The sequence below is a fragment of the Xenopus tropicalis genome, chromosome 7 (assembly GCF_000004195.4).
Source record: "Xenopus tropicalis strain Nigerian chromosome 7, UCB_Xtro_10.0, whole genome shotgun sequence".
NCBI classification, from domain to species: domain Eukaryota; kingdom Metazoa; phylum Chordata; class Amphibia; order Anura; family Pipidae; genus Xenopus; species Xenopus tropicalis.
In genome coordinates this window covers 116,901,239-116,924,798 of record NC_030683.2, presented here as the reverse complement: position 1 = coordinate 116,924,798, position 23,560 = coordinate 116,901,239, and the positions used below count along the sequence as shown (strand labels likewise).

Below are 23,560 nucleotides of genomic sequence, written 5' to 3'. Positions count from 1 at the left end.
TATATTTTCATATGCCGGTATATGTATATTATTTATATATATTGCAGTCAGTTGTGGCATCACTCTTCCAACTCAAATATTCTGTTGTAATCCTATCTGTCCTTTACTTGTATATAGAGGTAGTTATTTTATCATTGTACAATTCACGTTCAGCACCAAAAGTGTGTTATATAGTGCGCCGTATATTTTATAATAAGCATACATTTATTATAGTTGGATGTGATTGGGTACATGTTCCCTTTCCAATCCCGTTGTTAATGATACTTTTCCTATTTGAAGACGTCACTGCTCAAATATGAATATTTGGAACAGAGTCGGACTGGGTTACCCGGGACCCACCATGTACCTGACTCAAGGGCCCACCGCCGCTCCTCCTCCTACATTGTTTACTTACTGTAAAAAAAATGTGCTTTCCACTGCACGGCCATCTTTATTTTTTCACAGCAAGAGAGCAGTAGAGCAGGAGCGGCTGGGGGGTGGAGCAGAATGCAGGAAGGTGGTTGGCCCCAACATGGTCAGGGACCACCAGGTTTTTTCCCGGTAGCCAGGGGGGCCAGTCCAACCCTGATATAAGAATCTTTTCAGTGAGTGAGAGTTTATGATCAATGCCATTTTTATTACACCTTTTTTAATACCTTGACACTGACCTAACAGATTGTGCACTAGGATGACCAGTACTCAAGCTATGAAGGTAAGAGACACGAGGAATAGAACTTTAATGTGAAGCAGGAAAAATGGTTCTTAACAACGAGGGCAGTGAAATTATTGCTTACCCTAAATTTGGCCCTGCTGAAGACAAACAAAATTATTACATGTCCCTCAAACTGTATGGCAGGGCTATCCCACTACAAAAACAACAATAACTGTGGAAACAGCTTGTGGTAACCCACATTTGAGGGCTATTCCAAATTCTGTTGCTTTGCTTCAGGCTGCAGCTCATGTGCAATGGATGGGATGTTAGGGCAGGGGTCCCCAAAATTTTATATGTGTGATCCACATTCAATTGGAAAAAAGTGTTGGGGAGCAACACAAGCATGAAACAAGTTCCTGGGGGTTCCCTAATAGAAGCTGCAATTGGATATTTGGTAGCCCCATGTGAACTTGCAGGCTACAGAAGGCTCTGTTTGGCATTACACTGGGTTTCTATGCAACCAAAACTTGCCTCCAAGTCAGGAATTCAAAAATAAGCTCCTGCTTTGAGGCCACTGGGAGCAACATTAAAGGGGTTGGGGAGCAACATATTGCCTCGAGCCACTGGTTGGTGATCACTGCCTTAGGACTTGTCTAGAGTTATCACTTGGGGTCAGCAACCTTACTCAGTGACCATCTCTAAATCTCTTTCTTATATTCTTATACTTCTTATAGAACATATAAAAGGTACTAGTGAGAGCTATGATGACAATCATTCTTATGCATTATGGTTTACTGTCCTACTTGACTAGTTATGAAGGAAAAGATTATAATAATAATATAATAATCAAAGACATTTTTTTGAATGTCCTTGGTACTTTGTTATGGTGACCTCCAACCACCAAGGGGTTCCTCAGATGATTAAGTCCAAGGGCAATTGACCTCTCTACTGTACCCTAAATCTGGCTCTGCTGGAGACAAAGGGGTTTAGAAATGACAGTCAGCTACATCTCTCTGTTGGTTGCTTCTTTTAGAACCCCCTTCTATACTATATGAATAGACCCTGTGAACTGGTAACAGGAAAACAGGTTGAAGGGAGATATGTTTCCCCTAGGTTCATCTCCTACTCCCTGATGTATAGCGGTCCTGAGTGGGTTAATTCCCCAAGGGAGTCTCACCTGGGGAATAATTAGTAGGCTAGATCTGCCTGCAGTGAGAGAGAGTAGATGGGTCAGTCTGAACTGAACTTGGTGTGTGAGTATCTGTGCTGCAGCTATTTTCTCCCTAACAAAAGGACATTCTCAAGGTACCGTGTGTATTTTTGGTTTAGCCAACAATCCCAGTAGGGGACCGGTAATAGAGAGGGAAAGCACCCTATGTATTAGTTAGAGCCCAAGTGTAGCAAGGGTTTTGTTTTGCTTATGCTCCTACCTGATACCAGAGTTGGTTAGTGTACTCAATAAATGGGCTTTACTTACCTAAAGAATTGTCTGTATGTCTGGTCTCGCTTACAACCGTATGACATTATTGTTTTATTAAAATCCATCCATTAAGCATGGTTCATTGCATAGACATTGTTGCCTAGCACTGCTTTATGGCAATAATGTGACTGATACCTAGAAGGTAGCACCATATAACTGGTTAAACAACAGAAGCTTTCAACTTTCTCTGGAATGTATTTAGAACTTGATCCGTTTTGATATGTGACCTACGTACAAAGAAGGGCAAGTCTTGGCTGTGTGGATTGTGTGGGTAAGATTACTGGAACACAAAGTATCTTTTATATAAAGTCGGTGGGGGACTGTCTCACAGCTGAGAAGGGGCCCAGTGTACCTGGAGATTTGTTATATTCACCAAGCGATCCTTCCTTCTTCCTACTGTAAGTTTGCCTTTATTTTTGTATAAAGCATAATGAACTAATGTATACATGCAATTGCTTTGTGTTTGTTAGACTTTTATCCTGCAGCTTAGACCTAGGTCACAACTGGTACGGTATTTATTAAGGAGTCAAAGTAAAGAATGAACAATTCTCAATCAAAGTCTATAAAATATGCTCAGAAACCTGAGGTGCAGGGCTGTTTTGGAGAATATTGTAGAGAATCTCCCTCTACTTTACATCAGGAACTGGGTTTAGGTCATATGAGAATTGATTATTTTGAGGTCAGATGACCTTTATATTTGAAGCAAGGTCTTCCTTTATAATCAATATCCCCTATTGCAGAGGTTCCCAAACTGTTGTGTTGCCCCTCCCCCAGACAGGCCCAAAGAAGGGAAGGGCAGAAGATAGTGTGTTGGGGTTAATAAGGGTGAGATTTGGAGTGAATACCTATTTACTGTTCCAAATATTGTTTTCAGTCCAGTCAACCTGGGGAGAAAAGAGGGAGAGCTCTGTTATAAAGAATTATTAGCTCTCGTAAGTTTCATACCTGGCTGGTAAAACATATGTTATTATTAGTTATTAATAGGTCAAAAGATGAAAATTTAGAAATACTGGTATTCTTGTCTAGAAAAATGGCACCCTATCTGTATATATCCTATATATCATATATATATATTAATATGATATTCTTGGAACTATCACAGGATGACTTATTCAGTAATGTATTCTTGAGATATGGTAAGGGGGGGCTGCATCAAAGATTAGACCACTACAGGAGGCTTAAATTTAAAAAGACAATATACCGTTTGTATATAGTAAATATATAAATGGAGAAGGAAAGATTAAAACCATGTAAGCTTTATCAGAAAGGTCTATATAAATCCATGTACACTCACATGGCTGCTGTTCTCACTGCACTTCTATTTTCTTTTCCTCTCCACTCAAACCAACCAGCCCCGGGCCCCTTCTTTATAGTTGTGCCATTTTGTCCATTCTGTCTTTTCTGCTGAACCGTAAGTAAGTTCCTATTGCTGATGAGGAACCTTGAAGCTTCTGCCAACCCCAACATGACACTGATTCTAGGGTTCCCGTATAAGTTTAGGTCAACAGATGCAAAAGACTTGTGTCAGAAGAACCAAACACAAGTATGATTTCACCTTTATGATTGGCTAAAACTGGGATTATCAGTTATGCAAACAGAGTTTAAAAAAAAAAAATGGAGTGCTCAGCGTTGCAAAATGTGTGTCATAACCCATTTCCGCTGGGTCACTGCCATCTAATGAGAGCTGCCCTCATTGAGAACCTGATGTACCCAATGCCCTTTTCAGCTTTAGTTCTGCTGTATCACTATGAATCTAAAGGCTGTCTCTTTTATCAGCAGTGATTGCTCTGTGCTTTTGAGTTAACTCTGTACAATATTTGCCTTGCTCTGTCCCTTCTCTGACCAATGCCCTGCCCTTTGCCCTTTGCTCTCATCACATCAGCCATCAGTGAGGGAATGGGAGTGGTGCCAATTTTTCAACCTTGCAACTAGGGTTTCCACTTTTTGCGTCTTGTGTCCACCTTGTGTCTAGAGGGGCAAAATAAATTAATGGGAACTGCTCGGCTGTCCCTCTGGCTAGCGGTTTTAATTTGAACCCTTGAAGACTCCCTACAAAAACCCTCACTGAGGGGAAGAACATAGAACCACACTCTGGGCTGGAAGTCCAAATAAAAAGAGATTTGGCACCATCCTTAACTAGAAGCACAATCCTATCCAGTTTGTGAAGAGGGGAAAGCAGAACCTTATTTTTATTTGTGGGAATGCCCTGTTGTTAACGAAAAGATGTGTTCTACCTATTGTACCTGGGAACCCCTACTTTCTAGCGGGTCAGACATGGATCAGGGTCCTTAAGATGCAGAGATTCTTTGAGTCAGGTCGTTCAGACTAAAATACATGGAATTGGGGACTAGAGTATGTATGTGCTTTGCATAGACGTTCCTACCCCCTGCAGTTTTCTAACCCCGCAAACTGATTGACATTAGAATACAGTGGAGGAAATAATTATTTGACCCCTCACTGATTTTGTAAGTTTGTCCAATGACAAAGAAATGAAAAGTCTCAGAACAGTATCATTTCAATGGTAGGTTTATTTTAACAGTGGCAGATAGCACATCAAAAGGAAAATCGAAAAAATAACTTTAAATAAAAGATAGCAACTGATTTGCATTTCATTGAGTGAAATAAGTTTTTGAACCCCTACCAACCATTAAGAGTTCTGGCTCCCACAGAGTGGTTAGACACTTCTACTCAATTAGTCAACCTCATTAAGGACACCTGTCTTAACTAGTCACCTGTATAAAAGACACCTGTCCACAGAATCAATCAATCAAGCAGACTCCAAACTCTCCAACATGGGAAAGACCAAAGAGCTGTCCAAGGATGTCAGAGACAAAATTGTAGACCTGCACAAGGCTGGAATGGGCTACAAAACCATTAGCAAGAAGCTGGGAGAGAAGGTGACAACTGTTGGTGCGATTGTTCGAAAATGGAAGGAGCACAAAATGACCATCAATCGACCTCGCTCTGGGGCTCCACGCAAGATCTCACCTCGTGGGGTGTCAATGATTCTGAGAAAGGTGAAAAAGCATCCTAGAACTACACGGGAGGAGTTAGTTAATGACCTCAAATTAGCAGGGACCACAGTCACCAAGAAAACCATTGGAAACACATTACACCGCAATGGATTAAAATCCTGCAGGGCTCGCAAGGTCCCCCTGCTCAAGAAGGCACATGTGCAGGCCCGTCTGAAGTTTGCCAATGAACACCTGAATGATTCTGTGAGTGACTGGGAGAAGGTGCTGTGGTCTGATGAGACCAAAATAGAGCTCTTTGGCATTAACTCAACTCGCTGTGTTTGGAGGAAGAAAAATGCTGCCTATGACCCCCAAAACACCGTCCCCACCGTCAAGCATGGGGGTGGAAACATTTTGCTTTGGGGGTGTTTTTCTGCTAAGGGCACAGGACAACTTATTCGCATTAATGGGAAAATGGACGGAGCCATGTATCGTGAAATCCTGAACGACAACCTCCTTCCCTCTGCCAGGAAACTGAAAATGGGTCGTGGATGGGTGTTCCAGCACGACAATGCCCCAAAACATACAGCAAAGGCAACAAAGGAGTGGCTCAAGAAGAAGCACATTAAGGTCATGGAGTGGCCTAGTCAGTCTCCGGACCTTAATCCAATAGAAAACCTATGGAGGGAGCTCAAGCTCAGAGTTGCACAGAGACAGAAACCTTAGGGATTTAGAGATGATCTGCAAAGAGGAGTGGACCAACATTCCTCCTAAAATGTGCGCAAACTTGGTCATCAATTACAAGAAACGTTTGACCTCTGTGCTTGCAAACAAGGGTTTTTCCACTAAGTATTAAGTCTTTTTTTGTTAGAGGGTTCAAAAACTTATTTCACTCAATGAAATGCAAATCAGTTGCTATCTTTTATTTAAAGTTATTTTTTCGATTTTCCTTTTGATGTGCTATCTGCCACTGTTAAAATAAACCTACCATTGAAATGATACTGTTCTGAGACTTTTCATTTCTTTGTCATTGGACAAACTTACAAAATCAGTGAGGGGTCAAATAATAATTTCCTCCACTGTATCTACATTTCATTTACAATATGCATTTGCTGTGAGGCCATGGTGTTGCTCGGGATATGATGGAGATCCTCATTTTGCAGATCCCATTTTGTTCTTAAAGATCTATATGATAAGTTTCTTCCATGTCATATGTACAACATCTAGAGAGTTCCTTGGCAACCATCACCAGGCGTGTTACACAAGTAGTTGCATTACTTGCCTACCTGCTTCATTCTGGGGGTTTATCTCTTCACCTTTTATCTGGAACCTCTGCAGAGAGGTCACAGGTCAAAGTTTAGTTTTTAAGGCTTTTTTTTTTTTTTTACCCTCGGTTAATCTTTAACCATTTGATTGTTCATTAACAAATTATTTAAGGCATTGTCTGTACACACTCTGCCATCATTTGAATTCCTTCACTAGTAAGTATCAACTCGTGTATAGCAATATATATAGGACATGCTTCAAATTTATATATACTTGCTAATAATAATATATGTACATGCATACATAAATAATAAGTTGTTTTTTTCTTTTGTACATTTTTTTCGTTGTATGTGGATTTTTTCTCATAATATATTTAATATGTTTATACTGAATACCATTGTTTTTACTGGACATCAGTTACTGAGTTGGATTAAGACTCTTATTTTTAATACACTGTTTGCTGAAGCCATTCAGATTCATTTTATCGTTCCAAGTTTTTATGAAACTGCCAATCTCGACTTGATAAGGGGATGATTTTTTTTCTCGATTTGAGTTTTTTGTGGTTAAAAAATACTAGAATTCCAGTTATGTTTTGAAAACTCTGATGTCTGGTATTTATTAAGTGTATAACTTTGCTATCTAAAAGCTTGCGAGTTTCTATAGAAGTCAATGGGAGTTGCCCTAGGAAAAGTCAAGCCATATGTTCTATTCGAGTTTGAGATTTATTAGAGTTTGTAAATGTGAAACTTTGAGTATTTTTTTTATTCACGTGTCTACCACATTAATAAATAAGCGAGCATTCGATATGCGACTTTATTCAATTTAAAAAAGTGTATTTTGAATCAGCTGTAATATAGTGTATTATGTATGTATGTATGTATGTATGTATGTATGTATGTATGTATGTATGTATGTAGACACCATTTCAGTGAATTTTACCTGATCCTGAGCTTTCAGAAGGAGCCAGCACTTCACAATGGAACTACTTTTTAGATAAGCTACAGTGTAAGCGGAGGAGTCAGTGTAAGTGGCTGAGCCAGACTTGGATTTTTACTACTGAGTGCTATTCTCATAACTACCACTAGGTAGAGCATGGGAGCATTTTTTTTAGCAATGCAGGTGTCAGGGAGCTTCTATTGTTGTTTTCCCATTGTTCTGCTGATTGGCTGCTGGGGGGGGGGGGGGGAATGGAAGGGTTGACATAACTCCAACTTGCAGCACAGCAGTAAACCGAGACTGAAGTTTCTTAGTCTTTTGGCTGAGAGCACCTGGGAATCTAAGAACATGTCTAGTCCCACATTAAATTTCAAAATTAAATATATAAAAATCTGTTTGCGCTTTTGAAAAATGGATTTCAATGCAGGATTCTGTAGGAGTGCTATTAACTGATGCGTTTCGTTAAAAAAAACATGTTTTTCTATGACAGAATCCCTTAAATGGGCTCCAATATAATAAAATTGTTTCTCCATCTGTAAAAAAAAAAAAAAAAAAAAGTATTTCATCTAGTGGAAAAATCTTCCAAATCACCCACACTGATCCCCATTGAGTATTATGGAAACTATCTGTAAACACTGAACACAAGTTATTTGCCATCTCTGTTTAGGCTGATTAGTGAGGTTCAAAACTATAAAATGGTATTTTTTCTATGTAAGAAAGTTGAGACTACTCTGACAGCAGTTTTGACATTTCCTTAAGGCCCAACATGGCGGAGTGTGTCGAATACAGGGGATACCGCTTTCCTGCCACCACCGTCAAGGACCTAGAGTTTGCTGGGAATGAACTCCAAGTTCTGGATGATGATGTCTTTAATGTCACTTACCCTAAGTCAGGTATCCAGGAATATTATTTCTCTATTTCTGTCTTCACACGGGGGTGGGAGGGATGACATTTTCTACTTCCTTTCATATAATGCATAACAATAGCATATGTGCTAAATCATGGTTTTTGGGAACAGACAGTTTGGCAAAGTTGGGGCTTCTGAGCTCTTGAAGAGCAATTAGAATTAAATCCGGGGAAGACTGTTCTGTTTCTTGACTTTTTTATGTAAAAGAAGAGATCGAGCTATATCTTGTATGGGAGAAATGTATTCAATCTGTAGATAAGTGAACTTTGCTGTATTGCTCTTCACTGCAGCATGTTTTGGCAAGTGAAAATGTTCTTATGTGCTAGTAATATGTATATAATATCTGTTAGGAACCACATGGATGATAGAAATCTTAAGTCTTATTCACACCAATGGTGATCCAACCTGGTCTAAAGAAACTCCCAACTGGAGCAGGGTACCTTGGATTGAAATTCAAGACAGTGAAGAAACGATAAAGAAAATTCAGGACAGGCGGAGATATTTATCCAGCCATCTACCCAGGCAATTGTTTTGCAAATCTTTCACCAACTCGAAGGCAAAGGTAAGGGAAAACTTCAAATTTGTTCCTTATTCAGTTATATTTTCATAATAGACATGAAAATGTTATAGAAAACAGCCCACTATTGGCTCTGGGGGCTCTGTGTAGGTTTACTCATAAAATGGTATGAGTAAGAGACAGATATGTGGAAGTATCCTTGTGAATCGTATGGATACAGGGAGGGCTCATGGAATTTGTAGGAGTTCTACCACACATAGGCTTTTGAATTAAACACTTTCCTCCTTGAATCCCTAGCGAAAGAACCATATTAGGTTAGGGTGAGAGGGGCTGAAAGGAGCCCAAGAAGCCTTCTCAAATGCAAAACAAGAGACATAGAGCCTTTTTAATACAGAAGGTATTCACATGCCTAATGCTGCACATATAGCACTGCCTTCAAACCAAAAATGAAAGGCTTTGACTGTCACTTATGGCATTATAGACAGAGATGTGCAAATGACTCCTTCATGTCCCTGTGGCCGATTATGTGTAATTGGTGAATCTGCAGATTTGTGCATCCCTTCAGTGGTCAGCCTGCATTCTTGGTTACATCTCCAGAGTGGGTCTTATCAGCTACTAAGCACTGCGTTATTGTTTTACTGTTGCAGAGCACACCTGCAAGCACAACCCACCTAAAACTCCCCTTTCTTTCTCAAGGCTTTGCTGTACCCATATGGTTAAACTCCCTGTACTCCCCTCTGCAGAGCCTTGGTATAAAAAAAACAAACCCTCCCAATCCTTTGTTGTGCGATATATACAATACCAGGTCCTCAGCGCTTTTATCCAATAGTGTACAATAAGTAGTAGTGATGAAAAAGTAAACTTGCTGCTCCACCTCAAGACAACCCCTCTGGCTGGGTTCCAAACGTATAAACAGCAGTATAACGGGAGTGCATATATGTGAAAAAAACAAAAAACAAATAATAGTGCAATATTGTTTAAATAACAACAGATCTATAGATAGTGCAAGATCATTTATTACATAAAATTTCTAAAATAAAATGGATAAATGTAATAAATGATCTTGCACTATCTGCTGTTTTTTCTCCTGTTTGTGCCCACAATCTAACTTTGGATATACTTTGGGCTAACTACCCATCGCCATCTGGTGAGCATTTTGTACTACTGCACAGGGTGATTCACACAAAGTGAAAAAGCCTTTTTACACATCTATTTGGTGTTTGCGTTTATCTCTATAGATCTGTTATTTAAACAATATTGCACTATTATTTGTTTTTTTCACATATATGCCCTCCCAATCCTTTGTCTGATTATTCTGACTCGTCAGAATCCCACGGAACCCCTAATAAATAATCTTCTTTTACCCCAAATGACCTCCAGTATCTAGAACCACTGGTGCACTGATGAGATCTAAGAAGATCGAAACGGGCTGTCTGCAAGTTTGGATATATGGCTAGGAACTATTAGGCTGTATCTGTGCTATTAAACCATGTGAAGTCTTTCGGTGCTCCTTGAATCCCTAGGACATCTAGTTCTAATATGACAACCTGGTGAACTCAGGAACTTCCTGCATTCCTTATGTAATATGGTCATTGACAGACTAGGAACTACATATCATCTTGCAGATCATTCACATCACAAAATCCATAAGACTCTATCTTCCAGTAGAGCCTTCTCTTTGCATGGATACAAAAGAACAGTATGGCTTTAAGTCTGACTTGATGCATCACCAATAGCTGATCATCTGGCTGAAGCAAACAAAATTTTGCCTCCTAAAGAAGATTAGTGCTGCTTCCTTCACGAGTTGCATGTCTCGCACACAGTTCTACACCAGTGATCCCCAGCCAGTGGCTCAGGGGCAACATGTTGCTCACCAACCCCTTGGCTGTTGCTCCCTGGAGCCCCAAAGCAAGTGCTTAATTTTGAGTTCTTGGCTTGGAGGCAAGTTTTGGTTGCACAAAGACCAGTTGTACTGCCAAACAGAGCCTCCTGTAGGCTGCCAGTCCATATAGGGGCAACCAAGAAAGCCAATCACATCGCTTATTTGGCACCTGGCAACTTTTCATGCTTGTGTTGCAGCCCAACTCTTTTTACATTGGAATGTGGTTCACGGGTAAAAAAAAGTTGGGGACCCCTGGTCTATGTGTACTTGAAATGCCAGGTTTACCCATCTAGAGAGTGGACTTTGGTAGCCTAAGCCTCTAGTGGGGAAACAAATGTTATGTGATAGGTGCCATTTAACACAATGTCTACTCCAGATCTTTTTAATTAACTGGCTTGCAACATTGTTTAAAGAGTGAAAAAAATATAAACAGACAGATATTGCTTTTAATAGAAATGATATTTATAAATAACTTTAACACTATTGCACATTGGTCATAAATGAATATTTGAAAGTTGGTTTAAAAATCCATGTTTTGGGTGAGGAGCCCCCTGGGTGCTTGGGAGGCAGCAATGCTTTTCAATATTAGATTTAAATCTACATACAATTTTAATGGATTTTTTTAAAACACTTTTTCCAGGTTATTTACACAGCCAGACACCCAAAAGATGTTGCTGTCTCGTTCTATCATTTCTCTAAGATAAACAAGTTCTTTGCGTACCCTGAGAGTTTTGACGACTTTCTGAAAAATTTCCTATCAGGCAACTGTAAGTTCAAGACAATGAGATTATATATTTTCTACTTTTAAAGTTATAAAAAAAAGTCTGAGCTCATGTTATTTTCAAAATATCATGCAGTACCCTACGGCTCTTGGTTTGACCACGTCAAAGGATGGTTGGAGCTGGTCGGAACAGACAACTTCCTATTCAACACATACGAGGACCTTCAAAAGGTAAACTGATCATTTTCTTCCATAAGGGTGATGGCCCACGGTTAAATATTGGCTACCGTGGGCAACTAATCTCCCCAAAATACCTTCCAACCAGCAATAAAATGAATCTCCATTGCCAGTGGAAAGATATATTGGGGAGATTAGTCCCCCGTGGTATCTCCCTGTGGGCCATCACCCTAAACCCTTTTTCATGATCTTTTAAGCCATGTCACTGTCATGAAGTCCCTGTAAAAAGTAAGTAAAATCTCATTGTAAACCCAAGTAGTTGCATCAAAATGCGCTCTTCCACTTAGTCCTTTCTGCCTTCAGTACCAAAATGAGCACTCCTGCACCTATTTATACAGGGAAACCCTGGAGCTACCACCACCTCCTGACAGCTTTCCCAGATGTGCTCACCTTGAGGTGGGCACAATCAAGCTGATTAGATCGCAGCCATGGAAATGCAGGCCAGGAATGAAAATGCCGGTAGGGAATGAAACGGTGCAGTCCTTACCCCAACAGGATTTTTAAACCTGCATGATCAATATCTTGCTAAGTTTTGGCCAGATAGTGGCTGAGTGCAGAGGATTTTTTGAGGTTGTTTATATGTATTTTGTGGTCACAGCCTCATTGCGCCTAATGGTTTACAATTTAGTGGTTGAGCACAACTTTCCCTTTTTCTTGTGTTATTGTTTATACAGGAGCAGTGGCCAGCTCCATGTTGTAGCCCCCACTATTCCCAGCTACAGTCAGGTGATCCCAATGGAGCCAATAAAAGGGCAACTATATGGGGGTTTTAACCTTATAAGCAAGCATGTTGCAGGTAAAACTTAGTCCCTTTGCTCAGTACTAATCTTAAATTACAGGTATCGGACCCCTTATCCGGAAACCCGTTATCCAGAAAGCTCTGAATTACGGAAAGCCCATCTCCCATAGACTCCATTATAAGCAAATAATTCAGAATTTTAAAACTGGTTTCCTTTTTTTATGTAGAAATAAAACAGAACCTTGTAATTGATCCCAACTAAGATATAAATAATCCTTATTGGATGCAAAACAATCCTATTGGGTTCAATTAATGTTTTATTAATTTTTTAGTAGACTTAAGGTATGGAGATCCAAATTATGGAAAGACCCCTTATCCGGAATACCCTTGGTCCCGAGCATTCTGGAAAATGGGTCCTATACCTGTACTTATATAGGTCAGTTAGGGTAGGACTGGCCAGAAGGGATGACTGTGACGTAGTTGGCCAGCTTGAAGTATATTGCAATGTACGGACAAACAATCCCTCTTTTTGAGGTGGGGAGGGAAGGCATTTCTTAGTAGCTGAATGCACAGAAATGTCCTAATGTGCTATCTCTACATATTGATAATGGGTGAGTGCAGAGGATTTTTTGCGGTTGTTTATATGTATTTTGTGGTCACAGCCTCATTGCACCCCCGGCTAATGGTTTACAATTTAGTGGTTGAGCACAACTTTCCCTTTTTCTTGTGTTATTGTTGGCCAGATAGTGGTCAGGCAGGCCCATCGAAGGGCCCTGCACAAGGGTAGATAACCTGCCGACTCTGGGGATGCCAAATCTGCAGCTTGAATCTGCCTATGTACCCTTACATTAATATATATACACAGAGAGAGAGAGAGGTTGGTGGTTTACTAATTTATTAGCAAAAAATTTGCGCCTATGTATATTATAAAGAGCATGATAATTTGCTGCATTGTGAGGTTCACATTAAGGCAGAAATATTTCTGCATGAGACTGAAACCCTGGCAGCTAGCAGGGCAGCCTTAGCCTGCATACAGGGAGTACTGAGCAAGCTCAAAATGCGTTTGTAAAGAGAGCAAGGTCATTGATAAGCAGTAATTGATATACAGGGATCTGCCAAAACAAAATAATTACAGGCAAATTAGTGATGCGGCATACAGGGAGCGGTTCTAGAGTTAATTACCCAAATAAGAGTTAGTGCTTTGTGTCACGTACAACACTAGGCCGGCCTAGCAGCACCATGCTTTGGCTGAGGAAGGGAATACAAGTCTAGGGAAGTTTTCATTCATGATATACAGTACAGGGTCTCTAGTAGTAATATGTCTAAAGCAACTGGACTTGCCGCTCATCATTAGTTACATAGTTACATAGGGTTGAAAAAAGACCAGTGTCCATCAAGTTCAACCCATCCAAGTAAACCCAGCACACCTAACCCACACCTACCAATCTATACACTCACATACATAAACTATAAATACAACCACTAGTACTAACTGTAGATATTAGTATCACAATAGCCTTGGATATTCTGCTTGTTCAAGAACTCATCCAGGCCCCTCTTATAGGCATTAACAGAATCTGCCATTACCCCATCACTAGGAAGGGCATTCCACAGCCTCACTGCCCTCACCGTGAAAAACCCCCTACGCTGCTTCAAATGGAAGCTCCGTTCCTCTAATCTAAAGGGGTGACCTCTGGTGCGTTGATTGTTTTTATGGGAAAAAAGAACATCCCCCAACTGCCTATAATCCCCTCTAATGTACTTGTACAGAGTAATCATGTCCCCTCGCAAGCGCCTCTTTTCCAGAGAAAACAACCTCAACCTCGACAGTCTCACCTCATAAATCTTCCATCCCCTTAACCAGTTTAGTTGCAGTCTCTGCACTTTCTCCAGCTCATTAATATCCTTCTTAAGGACTGGAGCCCAAAACTGCCCCCCATACTCAAGGTGAGGCCTTACCAGGGACCTATAAAGGGGCAAAATTATGTTCTCATCCCTTGAGTCAATGCCCTTTTTTATACAAGACAGCACTTTATTTGCTTTAGTAGCCACAGAATTACACTGCCTGGAATTAGACAACTTGTTATCAACAAAAACCCCTAGATCCTTCTCCATTAAGGATCCCCCCAACACACTACCATTCAGTAGATAGTTTGCGTTTATATTATTTCTACCAAAGTGCATAACTTTGCACTTATCAACATTGAACCTCATTTTCCATTTTGCTGCCCAGTTATCTAATTTTGTCAAATCGCTCTGCAAAGCGGCAGCATCCTGCATGGAACTTATAGTTTTGCACAATTTTGTGTCATCAGCAAAAATAGAAACAGTACTGTCTATGCCCCCCTCCAGGTCATTAATAAACAAGTTGAACTGAAGACGACACTCAAATGAGGGGTGAAATGTTTTCTAGATTAGTCAGGAAGACTTTTTTTTTTTTTATTTAGAAATCTGTTATTCGGAAAGCTCAGAGATATAAAAATGTGATTTTGCATAAACTTAATTTAAGGAAATTATTTTTTCAGTGATTTCCTCTGTAATAATAAAACATTACCCTGTACTTGATCCCAACTAAGATATAATTACCCCTTATTGGGGGCAGAACAGCCCTATTGGGTTTATTTCATGGTTAAATGATTCCCTTTTCTCTGTAATAATAAAACAGTACCTGTACTTGATCCCAACTAAGATATAATTACCCCTTATTGGGGGCAGAACAGCCCTATTGGGTTTATTTAATGGTTAAATGATTCCCTTTTCTCTGTAATAATAAAACAGTACCTGTACTTGATCCCAACTAAGATATAATTACCCCTTATTGGGGGCAGAACAGCCCTATTGGGTTTATTTCATGGTTAAATGATTCCCTTTTCTCTGTAATAATAAAACATTACCTTGTACTTGATGGTAACTAAGTGGCACAAATCCATATTGTTTGGCAAAACAAAATTATTGGATACCTGTAAATGGATGAAAATGGGGCTTTCCATAACTTTCCCCACTATACCTTCTGGCCCTAGGTGTAACAGTTAGGGGCACATTTACTAATCCACGAACGTCCGAAAAGCGTCCGAATGCGTTTTTTTCGTAATGATCGATACTTTGCGACTTTTTCGCAAATTGTTGCGACTTTTTCGAGCTCTCAATACGAAAGTCGCGACAATTCGCGCAAGTCGTAACGGTTCCAAAAAAGACGCAACAATTTACGGAAAAGTCATAACGGCGATGAAAAAAACCCAAAAAATACAAAAAAGTCGCCAAATGTTCGTTTTCCAATCCGAATTGCCTGCACCCGAATCAATGGAATACTCTCAGGTGCAGGCACATGTAGCCGATATACGCATAAAAACGCGAGAGAATGCAAAGTCTCCCATTCATTCGGGTGCAGGCACAAGTAGCAGACGTAGGGCTGGATTTTCGGCAAGCGTTTTTTTCCGCTTGCCGAAAAAATCAGCCCTACGCCGCGTGTGGCATCAGCCTAAAGTGGTTGGTTTTGGGGTTAATTAGGTAGCCCCAGTTTGCTATAAACTTATAGAATCAACGGTGGACACATGCAATAAATCTGAATCAGTTCTGTGCAAGTACGGGGCATAAGCAAGAATGACTGTATGGTTGTATGTCTTTATTATTGGCACAGTAGGTAGGCTTTAATCTCTATGTGATAATTGGTACATTGCAGAGCAGCATCACTACTACCCTTGCTAAGCCTTAAGAAATATATATATATCATTATTAATCAGTTCTCATCTGTTTAAATGTGCATCTATTGAAGGACCTGCGTGGAACTCTGAAAAGGATCTGTGCCTTCATTGGGAAGGAGCTGGATGAAGCAGCTCTTGATTCTGTTATGGAAAATGTCTCCTTTCATATCATGAAAGACAACAGAATGGCTAATTTTTCTCTCGTGCCTGAGAAAATCATGGATCAGACGCAGAACCGATTTATGAGAAAAGGTCAGTTACCTATATTAAAGGGATACTTTGTTATATATTGCTAATTCTTTTTATACTTTTTATTTGCCTTTCTCTTCTGCCTCTTTCCAGCTTTCAAATGGGGGTCACTGACCCCAAAAGACAAAAAACTATTGCTCTGTGAGGCTACAATTTTATTGTTATTGCTACTTTTTTAGTACTTACCTTTCTATTCAGTCCATCTTCTATTAATATCCCAGTCTCTCATCTGAATCAAAGATTGTTTGCTAGGGTAATTTGGACCTGTTTTGCCGCTGGATTTCGGCATATAAAATTGTATTTATTCCTACTTTTTGAAGGAACAGATTACAGTGATAGGTATATTAGGGGTTTCAGTGTTATGTGGTGTTCTTTAATAAATTTTTTGTTCAGAAGCCAGAGTTCCCCTTTAATGTAAGATAATTGCAAAGTTCTTTATTGTTTAAGAACCACCAAATTTGTTTGGAGAAGTTATGAGAAACCAAAACTATAAGCCATTCTAATACTAACTAAAATCCAGTAAATAAAAACATTATCTTATTTATAATTTCATTGCAGGAATCGCTGGGGACTGGAAGAATCATTTCACCGTTGCTCAGAGCGAGTATTTTGACAAAGTCTTCAAGGAGAAAATGGCAGATATTGGCGTGAAGCTACCATGGGACTAGAACTGATTTGAACTATTTTCAGCTGGCACGACTTTAGATATTTATCAGTTCAAAGGGAAACAGCAATAAATAACTTTTGAATGTACCTTTGCTCTAAAGATAAATAAGGACAGTGTGACATCACAGAAAGGAAAGTTCTAGGCCTCTGCAATATGAAAGCCATAAAACCGGCTAGGATGCTGGGAGATACAGATCAGCAGTATCTGGAGAACCACTGGCTGCATATTATTATAATATGTCTCAAAATTAACTTTTAGTATGATAAATAAAGGTGTCTTGTTTATATATATTTGTTGTTAAGTTAATAAAGGAGAACTAAGCCCTAAAAACAAATATGGGTAGAAATACCATGTTTTATCTACTAAACTTACTACTTAAAGTCTAGAGAATCTCTATTACAATTATGATCCAGGCCTTCAAAGTTGTGCACAGCGGGTCGAGAAGCTAGGGGTCATCGTAAATCATCAAGGAGAAAATAAGGATCACATAGAAGCTAGATGCTGCAGGGCTGATTATTACATTTTGATGCTAATTGCACTGGTTTCAGAGTGCGATGTAAGGAGAATCTGAATTACTAATCAGCCTTATACTGTGCCATTTATACTCTATATATACAGTATATTGTGACATTTATATTCTATATATATACAGGATAGTGTGCCATTTATACTCTATATATATATATATATATATATATATATATATATATATATATATATATACAGGATAGTGTGCCATTTATACTCTATATATACAGGATAGTGTGCCATTTATACTCTATATATACAGGATAGTGTGCCATTTATACTCTATATATACAGGATAGTGTGCCATTTATACTCTATATACAGTATATTGTGCCATTTATACTCTATATATACAGGATAGTGTGACATTTATACTCTATATATACAGGATAGTGTGCCATTTATACTCTATATATACAGGATAGTGTGCCATTTATACTCTATATATTACAGTATATAGTGAGTGGGCCCCTAAGTTCAGGTAAGTGACAGCAGCACAGAGTATGTGCAGGGAATCAGCAGAAAAGAAGATGGGGGGCTACTGGGGCAGCTTTGGGGGCACAGATCTTCCCTGCTAAAGGACTGGGGTTTTTAGTTTTGATTGTTCATCTCGAATTGGATCTGCATGGCCCAATATTAACTGCTGACTTGGCCCGAGTTGGTTACTTATCAGCTTATGTTTAGGAGTTAAACTGATGATCCTTCACGTAAAGGGTATCTGCTCTTATTCTCAGTTTACATCTAAATGATTTAAATGATCCATTTCCTGACCATGGGTTCACTTGTTTTCTCCCTTTGATAAGTATGATTTTTAGGGCATATATAAGTGAATAGAGAACCCTGCAGAGAGCTGACAAAGGTGTAAGGGTAATCTATACTTAACACCTGCCTTTCACCCAAAATATAATGTACGACATTTCTAGCCTACTTCTTTAGTTAGGCTTCAGTTTTAGGAAGACTGTACCCCCAGAATGAATACTTAACCAACAGACAGTTTATATTATATTAAGTGGCCTATTAAAGAATCTCCCCAAACTGGAATATATATATCAGTAAATATTGTCCTTTTACATCCTTTCCCTTGAGCCGCCATTTAGCGATGGGCTGTGTGCTCCCTCAGAGATCAGCTGACAGGAAGTGATGCAGCTCTGACTGTAACAGGAAGTAGTTTAAAAGTAAAACACAGAACACTGTCCATTATTCGGCTGATGGGGCCTAGCATGTATATGTGCCTTGGTTTGTTTGTGTTCACCGTGAATCCTATGATTCCAGGGGGGTGACCGTTAGGGCTTACAATGACAATTTTCTATTTAGGATTACCCAATGGCACAATCTGCTAAAAAAGAATATTTTTATGGAAATGGTTTATTTAGATGAAGCAGGCTTTACATAGGAGCTGTTTTAATGCAATATATATTTATAGAGACCGACATTGTTTGTGGGTATAGTTTTCCTTTAATGGTGGGCTAGTTGTGAGTGCCAGGTGATGTCCACATTGCACCCTGCTGCCACAGCCTCCATACCCCCCCAACTGTCCCGCTTTTCGCGGGACAGTCCCGGTTTTTATGGCGCATCCCGCTGTCCCGGATAGTTCCATGAATGTCCCGTATTGTGGGACATTCATTGAACTAGCCAGCACAGTGGGATGCACTCCCTGGAGCCGGACGTTCCGACTTCTCCTGCGGCTTCTCTCCTTATGCGGTTCCTTATACAGCGCGACAGGCCCTTTTATAAGGTTGCGCCCCTGGGTACGTGTGACGTCATTACGCACGGGCACAACCTTATAAAAGGGCCTGTCGCCACCGCACAAGGAGCCGCATAAGGAGAGAAGATGAAGGCGGAGCCCTATGGGGGGTACTGTGTGTGGGGGGGCACTGTGAATGGGGGCGCTACTGTGTATGGGGGGCTACTGTGTATGGGGGCACTGTGTATGGGGGGGCAAAACTGGTACATAGTTATAACTCACTTATAACTGACTGCCTCCTCTCTATATTTGTATTTTAATGTAGAAGTTGCTATATTGTTTTCCTTAGGTCGTTCAGTATGAGGGTATAGCACATTTGCGTCTGAGCCCGCCATTTCATCTATATAAAAAGGAGTATTTTTTTTATGGGGTGTGGTAATTGGGGCGTGGCCACAAAAGTGGGCATGGTCAAAAAATTTGCAAGCAAAACAGAAATGCTTTTACCTGGTTAATAAATGTACCAGGATCCCAGGTTTCCTTCTTCCCATTTTGTGTCATTAAACAATTTGTCATTTAGTTTCCAGAACTTTCTCCCCAGCAATCTTTCATGTCAGTGACTCACGGTGATAAATATTTATAGTGGAAACAGACAACCTTTTTTGTCTGCTAAAGCATGTGTAGAGGCTTGCAGCAGAAACAATTGTCATGGGAAAATCAGACTGCCCCTCTGATAGGTTCCTTTTATATACAGGTATAGGACCTGTTATCCAGGATGCATGGGACCTGGGGTTTTCAGGATAAGGACTGTAATTCGGATCACCTTATGTCAAATCTACTAAAAACTCATCTAAAAATTAAATAAAACCAATAGTATTGTTTTGCCTCAAGTAAGTATTTATTATATCTTCGTTTGGATCAAGTACAAGGTACAGGTATGGGATCCGTTATCCAGAAAGTTCCAAATTACGGAAAGGCCATCTCCCATAGACTCCATTTTAAGCAAATAAGTCTAATTTTTGAAAATGATTTCCTTTTTCTCTGTAATAATAAAACAGTACCTTGTACTTGATCCCAACTAAGATATAATTACCCCTTATTGGGCGCAGAACAGTCCTATTGGGTTTATTTAATGGTTAAATGATTCCCTTTTCTCTGTAATAATAAAACAGTACCTGTACTTGATCCCAACTAAGATATAATTAATCCTTATTGGGGGCAGAAGAATCCTATTGGGTTTATTTAATGGTTAAATGATTCCCTTTTCTCTGTAATAATAAAACAGTACCTGTACTTGATCCCAACTAAGATATAATTACCCCTTATTGGGGGCAGAACAGCCCTATTGGGTTTATTTAATGGTTAAATGATTCCCTTTTCTCTGTAATAATAAAACAGTACCTGTACTTGATCCCAACTAAGATATAATTACCCCTTATTGGGGGCAGAACAGCCCTATTGGGTTTATTTAATGGTTAAATGATTCCCTTTTCTCTGTAATAATAAAACAGTACCTGTACTTGATCCCAACTAAGATATAATTACCCCTTATTGGGGGCAGAACAGCCCTATTGGGTTTATTTCATGTTTAAATGATTCCCTTTTCTCTGTAATAATAAAACAGTACCTGTATTTGATCCCAACTAAGATATAATTACCCCTTATTGGAGGCAAAACAACCCTATTGGGTTTATTCAATATTTAAATGATTTTTAGCAGACTTAGGGCATTGAGATCCAAATTACAGAAAGACCCCTTATCCGGAAAACCCCAGGTCCCGGGCATTCTGGATAACAGGTACTGTTTTATTATTACAGAGAAAAAGTAAATCAGTTTTAAAAAATGTAATTATTTGATTAAAATGGAGTCTATGGGATATGGCCTTGTCGTAATTTGGAGCTTTCTGGTTAATGGGTTTCTGGATAACGGATTGCGGCACACTAATGAGAGGTGTAACTATGGAGACTCATGAACCTTTATGGTGTCTGCATTAACCTGGCTCTCATGCAAGCTCCCAGGTAGACCTCTCCCTGCAACAACTCTTCTCCCTGCCCCTCCATCACACTCTTTAGGTCATAGTTGCCAGTGTTGTATACCCAGAATAAAGCCGCCCCATATCCTATTCTGACCGGCCAATCTGCTGTTGGGCTAGTGCACATGTTTGTGACCTATACAACTAAACGATGTTTGGGGAATGCGGGTTAAGGAAATAATAAGAATCATAAGTATAAATACATCAAAGAGAGTTAGCATCATTTTTAATGGACAATAAAAACTTTATTTAAAAAAAAAATCGTCTAGTTGAGAATCATTACGTGCAGCCCGTCCTGACTTGCTGAATGGAAACTGTGACAGAAAAACTTGAATGAAAGCACCACCCTTGTAACTAGAGTAAACTTGCTGCTCATGTCAGGAGTCTCTAGCTGCCACTTCTAGCTGCTCCCTGGGATCCGGTACGTACTGAGCTGCTCGGCTCAACATTTCTGCACCCTACCCTTTCCTATTTGCCATATGGATTGTCCCATTTATACACACAAGGTTCTGTATTGTACTAAGCAATTAATAACATTTCCTTTTATTCTAAATTCTATACAATGCAAGTTTAATTGTAACCTTTTAGTTAGTAGTACAGGTATGGGATCCCTTATCCGGAAACCCGTTATCCGGAAAGTTCCGAATTACAGAAAGGCCATCTACCATAGACTCCATTATAAGCAAATAATTCTAATTTTTAAAAATGATTTCCTTTTTCTCTGTAATAATAAAACAGCACCTTGTACTTGATCCCAACTAAGATATAATTACCCCTTATTGGGGGCAGAACAGCCCTATTGGGTTTATTTAATGGTTAAATGATTCCCTTTTCTCTGTAATAATAAAACAGTACATGTACTTGATCCCAACTAAGATATAATTACCCCTTATTGGGGGCAGAACAGTCCTATTGGGTTTATTTAATGGTTAAATGATTCCCTTTTCTCTGTAATAATAAAACAGTACCTGTACTTGATCCCAACTAAGATATAATTACCCCTTATTGGGGGCAGAACAGCCCTATTGGGTTTATTTCATGGTTAAATGATTCCCTTTTCTCTGTAATAATAAAACAGTACCTGTACTTGATCCCAACTAAGATATAATTACCCCTTATTGGGGGCAGAACAGTCCTGTTGGGTTTATTTCATGGTTAAATGATTCCCTTTTCTCTGTAATAATAAAACAGTACCTGTACTTGATCCCAACTAAGATATAATTACCCCTTATTGGGGGCAGAACAGTCCTGTTGGGTTTATTTCATGGTTAAATGATTCCCTTTTCTCTGTAATAATAAAACAGTACCTATACTTGATCCCAACTAAGATATAATTACCCCTTATTGGGGGCAGAACAGCCCTATTGGGTTTATTTAATGGTTAAATGATTCCCTTTTCTCTGTAATAATAAAACAGTACCTGTACTTGATCCCAACTAAGATATAATTACCCCTTATTGGGGGCAGAACAGCCCTATTGGGTTTATTTAATGGTTAAATGATTCCCTTTTCTCTGTAATAATAAAACAGTACCTGTACTTGATCCCAACTAAGATATAATTACCCCTTATTGGGGCAGAACAGTCCTATTGGGTTTATTTAATGGTTAAATGATTCCCTTTTCTCTGTAATAATAAAACAGTACCTGTACTTGATCCCAACTAAGATATAATTACGCCTTATTGGGGGCAGAACAGCCCTATTGGGTTTATTTAATGGTTAAATGATTCCCTTTTCTCTGTAATAATAAAACAGTACCTGTACTTGATCCCAACTAAGATATAATTACCCCTTATTGGGGGTAGAACAGCCCTATTGGGTTTATTCAATATTGAAATTACTTAAGTTATAGAGATCCAAATTACGGAATGATCCCTTATCCGGTAAACCCCAGGTCCTGAACATCCTGGATAACAGGTCCCATACCTGTACTGCTCTGTTTATACTATCCCTCTCTTAGCCTCTTTATTTTCATGCCAAAAATGTTGTTGTTGTTGAAAGAGTGCTCTTTAGCTTCAAAAGGCACAAACCTGTGTGTCAAAAACCTGTATTCTCCCCTGCTGTTGTACATTAGTACACAGGTGATACAGGGATGTGATCCATTATCCAGAAACCCATTATCCAGAAAGTTCCAGGAAATTACAGGAAAGCCATCTACCATAGGGTGCAGTTTTATTTTGCCCAATTGTTATTGGGTAGCTATATATAAAGGGACCTAAGGAGACTTAAATATCTTTATGTCCTGCTGAAACTTGTACATTGACATTGTCGGTTCAGCTCTGTTGGTAAAGAAGCCTATATACTGCTAGCTTATATTTTAAAGTTCACTTTCATTCATTGACTAATTCCTTGATTACAGATCTATGCAGGTTTTGCCTGTTCTGAGGGTGTTAATGGATAGGTACAGGTTTCACCAGTTTTTGTGATTTTAT

The 23,560-nt window shown here is 39.4% G+C and overlaps 1 protein-coding gene across 3 annotated transcripts; it reads left to right on the top strand.

The window, feature by feature from the left end:
- Window positions 1–1,819: 1,819 nt before the first annotated feature.
- Window positions 1,820–17,175, top strand: LOC100144919 (uncharacterized loc100144919). 3 transcript variants are annotated; one of them, NM_001126496.1, is given in 8 exon segments: window positions 1,875–1,936; window positions 8,027–8,160; window positions 8,525–8,736; window positions 11,214–11,340; window positions 11,431–11,525; window positions 16,043–16,223; window positions 16,779–16,861; window positions 16,864–17,173. In NM_001126496.1, coding segments are annotated over 7 exon segments (861 nt in total). In that variant the 5' UTR covers window positions 1,875–1,936; window positions 8,027–8,033; the 3' UTR covers window positions 16,900–17,173.
- Window positions 17,176–23,560: the final 6,385 nt, after the last annotated feature.

Bases quoted from the DNA above. Each gene is read 5' to 3' on its own strand.
- LOC100144919 (XM_012966042.3), top strand. From the start codon at position 1,857: ATGGGTCAGTCTGAACTGAACTTGGTGTGTGAGTATCTGTGCTGCAGC. The intron at 1,937-8,026 runs GTACCGTGTGTA...CATTTCCTTAAG, and splicing joins AACAAAAGGACATTCTCAAG to GCCCAACATGGCGGAGTGTG. The intron at 8,737-11,213 runs GTAAGGGAAAAC...CACTTTTTCCAG, and splicing joins TCACCAACTCGAAGGCAAAG to GTTATTTACACAGCCAGACA.